This window comes from Sinocyclocheilus rhinocerous, unplaced genomic scaffold (genome assembly GCF_001515625.1).
Source record: "Sinocyclocheilus rhinocerous isolate Xijiao unplaced genomic scaffold, SAMN03320098_v1.1 scaffold795, whole genome shotgun sequence".
NCBI lineage: Eukaryota > Metazoa > Chordata > Actinopteri > Cypriniformes > Cyprinidae > Sinocyclocheilus > Sinocyclocheilus rhinocerous.
In genome coordinates, this window is record NW_015630361.1 from 1,176,698 (window position 1) to 1,183,911 (window position 7,214).

Here is a 7,214-nt window from a genome sequence, read left to right on the forward strand (position 1 = left end):
ACGCTGTCTGTGATTGATTGGTTCTGTCTTTCAGCATTTGCGTGTGTTCCGATGAACAGGAGAAATGGTTCTATCCAACACAATTATTCGCTAATATAGTCTATTTTTCCACTTAGAAGCTTTTTTTATGCACCGAATTTCTTCATAAGTAAATAAAATTAATGGTTTAAAAAATGCACTTTAGAATCGATATTTTTATGTGAGGATCGATCCTTTCGATACAACATCAGTATCGACAGTATCGATACTTAAGGATCGATCCGCCCATCCCCAGTTGAAACCCTGGATCTAATGCAATGACTTTCATACATTTTAGTTTTTCTCAGTCACTTTGGTACATTTCTTGAATCATCTTTAACATTTGCAAAACAGTAAGTAAGTGCAGTTCTTCAAACGTTGCATAGCCTACATGCAAACACACTTTCAAAAAAAGCCTGTAACTTCAAAATCCTTCCTTTATCTCAGAAAAGTAAATATTGTCAATGAACCTACATTCATATATGATTAGTCTGCTTGGTCAAATTGAGCTGATATCTGAACCGGACACATTATTGAATTATTGATATGCCACTGTGAAATTTCAGTTAAATCACAGTATAGTTATCAACACAGACTAGAGAACATGATATGGACACACACACATACATATATACATATGTGTGTGTGTGTGTGTGTATGTATATATATATATATATATGTGTGTGTGTGTGTGTGTGTATAACATTCATATACAATTAAACATGTTTTTATATTATTTTTTCCAAATTCTTTATTGTACTGTTACAATATATATATTGTGAAATGAGAATATTATTCGCGTTCTCGCTTTTAAAAAAATATTTAAAAATTAAATGACTGGTTTAAAAAAAACAAACACACAACTGTTTCTGTTTGAGACGAGTAAAACCAGCAGCGGCAAATGACACCAGATATAAAATATAAATAATAGTATAAACAAAGCGATTCTTATTTAATATGATCTTCAGCACTCACCTGGTTATGGTGTCTTCAGTAATAGTGCGTCTTTCATCTCCTCGGTGGCTTTAAATAGCTACCGGTTTAGTTTCGTTTCTCGCGGCTGTGGGCGGACCGTCAGCCGGTTTCTCTGAGTCAGAACCGAAAGTGATGAACGGAAAACATGGACTCGGTTGCCGTGGAGATTTACAGACATGCGCTATAGGGGAGACCGGGGTAAGTTGTCACAAGCGATGTATCCCAATATTGGGGTTTTGAGTCCAAAACTCTGACATAGTGCATTGGTCACATCAGTAAACAGTTCCTTGGAAACAGAATCGATTTAAATGAATGAAAATGATTATTATTATTATTATAGTGGTTTCTCACTATTATAGAAGTGATTCTATAGTTTGTCAAAATGAAATGAAGTATGCATAACTTGAAATTCATCAAACCTAAATTTAGTGTTGAATTCATTGATCAGTAGTTTGCAAACACACCAATCTTTTTAGATCTTTAAAGACACTAGTATCTTTAGGAAGGTGTTTGTATGAAATCACCTGCTTGAGACCATTTCACAAAATAAACATACTAGAAGAAATGGTGTGTTTTGAATGCAAAGCATTGAGGTAGATGCAAAACAGATGCAAGCCTGGGCAACAGTGTGGCTGAGGTGGCAAGACCTGTAAAGTGCTGTTCAACAACACTACATCTCATTTGGCAGAGCAAATAAAGGAAAAAATAAGTCTTGAAGTGTGCAAAACTGACCTGCTGCGATTAAAGATCGACTGTGGAGATACTAGTTGTAATACAAGAGAAAATTTTGAATAAAAGGAGGCATTACAAGACTTGCTGAGAAAACATGACCCATTTTTAAATTGAGGAAGCTGTTCTCAACCTCATTTGATGAACAAACAAACAGTGGAACTTTGACCTGACTGGAGCTTCATGTTTACTTCCTGTTAAGAAATAAAGCTTCAAATCAGATATCCATAGCAAGAAACACTAATAACTTCACATTACACCCAGTGTAATTTCAGCATAATTCTACACAGACACTGGAAATTGGCCCTAAAAAAAGGGTAAAATACCAGCAGTTTCCGATTGGTTTGCCAAAGTGGTCGGAGGTGTGTTTTTTTTTGAGGAAATGTTTTACAGAAAGTTGTACATGAACAAGGTCTTACCTTGTTTTGCATCTTTTGAACAAAACAGTATTTATTATTATTATCCGGGGTAAGTTGTCACAAGCGATGTATCCCAATATTGGGGTTTTGAGTCCAAAACTCTGACATAGTGCATTGGTCACATCAGTAAACAGTTCCTTGGAAACAGAATCGATTTAAATGAATGAAAATGATTATTATTATTATAGTAGTTTCTCACTATTATAGAAGTTATTCTATAGTTTGTCAAAATGAAATGAAGTATGCATAACTTGAAATTCATCAAACCTAAATTTAGTGTTGAATTCATTGATCAGTAGTTTGCAAACACACCAATCTTTTTAGATCTTTAAAGACACTAGTATCTTTAGGAAGGTGTTTGTATGAAATCACCTGCTTGAGACCATTTCACAAAATAAACATACTAGAAGAAATGGTGTGTTTTGAATGCAAAGCATTGAGGTAGATGCAAAACAGATGCAAGCCTGGGCAACAGTGTGGCTGAGGTGGCAAGACCTGTAAAGTGCTGTTCAACAACACTACATCTCATTTGGCAGAGCAAATAAAGGAAAAAATAAGTCTTGAAGTGTGCAAAACTGACCTGCTGCGATTAAAGATCGACTGTGGAGATACTAGTTGTAATACAAGAGAAAATTTTGAATAAAAGGAGGCATTGCAAGACTTGCTGAGAAAACATGACCCATTTTTAAATTGAGGAAGCTGTTCTCAACCTCATTTGATGAACAAACAAACAGTGGAACTTTGACCTGACTGGAGCTTCATGTTTACTTCCTGTTAAGAAATAAAGCTTCAAATCAGATATCCATAGCAAGAAACACTAATAACTTCACATTACACCCAGTGTAATTTCAGCATAATTCTACACAGACACTGGAAATTGGCCCTAAAAAAAGGGTAAAATACCAGCAGTTTCCGATTGGTTTGCCAAAGTGGTCGGAGGTGTGTTTTTTTTTGAGGAAATGTTTTACAGAAAGTTGTACATGAACAAGGTCTTACCTTGTTTTGCATCTTTTGAACAAAACAGTATTTATTATTATTATTAGTATTATTATATTTTATAAAAAGGAGAGTTCCGGTCCTTGATTCTGATTGGCTGAGCCACGTTCGACGCTGTTGTAAATTACTCTACAAACACACACCTTTGTTTACGTTTGCGTGTTGCTCGGCAGCCACTTTGTTGCAACCACAACTGATTCTTGTTTGGTGGAAGAATACTGATTTTATTAATATCATTACACTTTATTTGCTGTTTTATTTTGTGAAACCTTACAACGTATATGGAATAACCGTTTTCTAAAAGCAATAAGCCCCGTGAAGCCATGGTTTACAGTGAATTTATAACAGCTAAGGGGGTTTTAGGCACTCCGCTTCGCGTCGTATCTAACAACGCCCCTTAGCTGTTATAAATTCACTGTAAACCACGGCTTCTTGGGGCTTATTGCTTTAATTTATCAGTATTTAATATTTATTTAAATTTTAGTACATTAATAAATGTTCACTCATATTCTGTTACCATATACTCTATAAGCATTTGAGTAATTACTACAATAAAGCAATAAATAAGCTCCATATGATATTTACACAAGTATGTAGTTCAGCAGATTTCTCTCTGCATGTACTTATAAGCATCACCTTCATTTTTAACAGAGTAAATAATTGAATAAGTAAATATCAAGCAATAAATAAAAATATTTGGCAACACTTTATTTTTTACGATGTCCTTGTTACACATTACATGTACAATACTTACTATTATAATAACAATAAATGATGCATAATTACATGCAAGTAACCCTAAGCCAAACCCTAACCATATAGTAAAGTACATGTAGTTAATTAATATTACTCAGTCTTTCAATGTATAATTACAGTGTAACAAGGACACCTTAAAATAAAGTGTAGCCAAATATTTAATAAAATAAATATATATAATAAATTAAAATTTCTTATAAAAAAAATTAATATAAACAAATCTAATTTGGCTACACTTTATTTGAAGGTGTCCTTGTTACAGTGTAATTATACATTTAAGTACGGAGTAATATTAATTAACTACATGTACTTACTATATGGTTAGGGTTTGGCTTAGGGTTACTTGCATGCAATTATGCATAATTAATAGTAATTATAATAGTAAGTACATGCAACGTGTAACAAGGACACCTTCAAATAAAGTGTCACCTCTAATTTTATTGTTTTATTATATTTTGCATCTTTACGGTGCAGAATACTGTTGGAGCTTCATTCATTTTTTTTTTTTTTAATGGTTACAGGGAGAGTTTCTCTCTGCATTATCTTTAAGGTCGTCTGATAAAGGAGTTTCCTGCCCCGGACACTGATTAATCATCTCGCTCTGCAGGAATCATTTGGCTTGAATCGAGGGAAATCAATTTGATTTCTGATGCTCATTAGTCATTGGTTCATATTTACTCTGCTCTACCATGATAAACGCATGGACAAACAGAAGTACAGGTTAAACAAGTTGTAGAGGTTTATTTTGGGGAAAGTTTGGAGGGAAGATGATGATAAAATGATAAAGAGGGTGATGTTTCACTGACACATCAGGCACGGCTTCACTTTCTTCTGTACCTGCAAAGACACATAAGAGACTTGAGATGAGACGCAGCAGGCAAAAATTACCCCCCCCTTGAAATAATTGCAAACATGTTTAAAATAGCTTCAGAGAATATACATTTCACAATACAGACACACAAATGTATGAACCGTTTTTATAAAATATTTGTGTATTTTCATAAAGTATTTAAAATACCCTTTTCCTTATCACACTCCGTGCATGTAGACTTGGAAAAAAAAATTGTTATTCTCTATGCAGTAATTTACCAGTCTATATTAAATACATTATTAAATGATTAATCACATAATGGAATGTAGCAATAGATAAACAGAAGTGCAACAAAATGCAAACATAAAATAAATACATTTCACACCCTTGTTAATCTTTTGTAATTGCAATAACTTGCATGATGTATTAAATTATTTTAGGATTCATTCATTTGTTGCTTTATGTTGTCCACTACATTTAATTTCAAGGTGTGTATTTTATTTCATCATTTACTTTTATATATCTAAGTAATTTAAATCCCTCCATAATTCCCAAACAATGCATTATACGAAAAAATAACAAATTAAAGTTGACAAAATCAGTCTGTTCTCATTGACAATGCTCTGTTAAATGAAATTAAAGTCTGACAATACCAAAAATGTAGTTTTTGTTGCATGCATATTTAATGGGGATGTGTTTTAGGGAGTTGATTGTAATAAATCTTACCTGGCCTTTGACTTGAAGTGTCCTCCTTTCTTGTTTGGAATGCCGAGTCTCTTCCTGTCCTCGAAGGACGGCCTAGACAGAGAAAATCACCGTCAGACTCAGAGACAAGAACACAGAAGCGTGAAATCTTCAGGATGGCATGCAGCGGCACACACCCGGCTCTGTACTGCTTCAGAGTTTTCTTGCTGGTGTTCGTGAGCTCCTTGTCAAACACAGACTTCTTTCTGCCGCCCTTGTCTTTGGAAACTGGAAGAAGAAAGTGTAAGCAGTCAGAATTTGAATTCAAATCAACTCAAACGCATGTTTACCAATGCTCAGCCCATGCAGGAGGTTCAAGTGTTTATTTGCTGACCTTTCTTCACAGGTTCTTCTTCAGGAATGGCTCTGGCTCGCTTAGGCTTGCGATCACGCTTGGCGACTCGCTCGGCGTACATCTGAGACTTCAGCACCTCGAACTGAGCTCTCTCCTCCGCCTGGGGCACACACACACACACACACACAGACACACACACACACACACACACACACACACACACAAACACAAACAAACACACACACACAAACAAACACAAAAACACACACACAAACAAAAACACACACACAAACACACCTTAAACATTCAAATACACAGATCTGATGCAGCATACGGTGCTAGACCTCTATGATGATTCATGGATTCGCTACGAGAGCAAATATAATTTCAGATGGCACAGTGATGTACAAAGCCAGGTCATAAAAGCATAAAGCCAAAAAGACAGTTTGATGAAATAATCTCACCGTTAACTCTTTCTTCTTGCCCTGTTTCAGGAACTGCGCACGTTTCTTCTTTCCTCTCAGAGCCAAATCAAAATCCTGCAGCGCTTTTGTCACTTTGACAAAGAAAAGGAAAATGAAAGTGCGTGATGAGATGATAAATGTAGACACACGCAAACAATTATTGAAATATTAAGAAAATGTATTGAAAATGTGACCGTTTAATGCACATCTGAAGTAGAAATGTGGTTATGACAAGTGGATTACATTTTCTCATTGCTGTTCACACTATTGTTCTTTTTTTGATCAAATTAATACTTTTGTTCATCAAGGATGCATTACGTTGATCAAAAGTAACAGTAAAGTCATTTATAATGTTAAAAAGATTTGTGCTTTTCAACTTTCTATTCAAAGAATCCTGAAAAACTAAATCTATCACTGTTTCCACAACAATATTGGGCAGCACAACTGTTCTCAACACTGATAATAATCAGAAATGTTTCTTGAGCAGCAAATCAGCATATTAGAATGATTTCTGAAGATCATGTGACACTGAAGACTGGAGTAATGATGCTGAAAATTCAGCTTTGATCACAGGAATAAATTACATTTTGATATATATTCACATTAGGCTTGCCGCGATGGACGGTGCTGATGGTTATACCGGTGTTAAGCCGCAACACCGGTTACGTCACATGCCCACCGTCGTTTAGATTTTTTATAGTAATAAAAATCATTTAGTTCAGTAAAAGAACAGACACTACAATTAAAAACTGAATGCGGCTGCTCAATGTAGCGTGCCGAACGACGATCAGATTTCATTTCTCCAGTGAGGAGAGTGAGTCGAGGTGACTGACAAGAAGAGTGAGGTGAGACAGACAAGACGATCGCGGATGATTTAGTTTCGAAACTAGATGCAAAAGCGCCTGTTTGGCAATATTTTGGATTTTGAAAAGCCTGTTGACTTTTGCCGTTTATCTAAGGTGATTTTGAAAGTTTTTTTAAACATTTGTTTCTTATTTAATTGGTTC

At 35.0% G+C, this 7,214-nt stretch overlaps 2 protein-coding genes across 3 annotated transcripts in view; both read right to left on the bottom strand.

Moving 5' to 3' along the window:
* The window catches only part of LOC107740280 (NFX1-type zinc finger-containing protein 1-like), a 15,138-nt gene extending 14,102 nt beyond the window's left edge, over positions 1–1,036 (bottom strand). The window contains exon 1 of the mRNA XM_016552659.1: positions 994–1,036. The gene's annotated coding sequence lies outside the window, so the exon portion shown is untranslated. The remainder of the gene's footprint in view (positions 1–993) is intronic.
* A 3,368-nt stretch (positions 1,037–4,404) lies between these two features.
* ddx27 (DEAD (Asp-Glu-Ala-Asp) box polypeptide 27) overlaps positions 4,405–7,214 on the bottom strand; it is a 20,592-nt gene continuing 17,782 nt past the window's right edge. For both annotated transcript variants that reach the window (XM_016552646.1, XM_016552645.1), the window contains 5 exons: positions 6,208–6,299; positions 5,783–5,903; positions 5,586–5,676; positions 5,431–5,502; positions 4,405–4,730 (listed from right to left, as the gene is read on the bottom strand). In XM_016552646.1, coding sequence (XP_016408132.1) covers positions 4,715–4,730; positions 5,431–5,502; positions 5,586–5,676; positions 5,783–5,903; positions 6,208–6,299 — 392 coding nt within the window. In that variant the 3' untranslated portion in view covers positions 4,405–4,714. The remainder of the gene's footprint in view (positions 4,731–5,430; positions 5,503–5,585; positions 5,677–5,782; positions 5,904–6,207; positions 6,300–7,214) is intronic.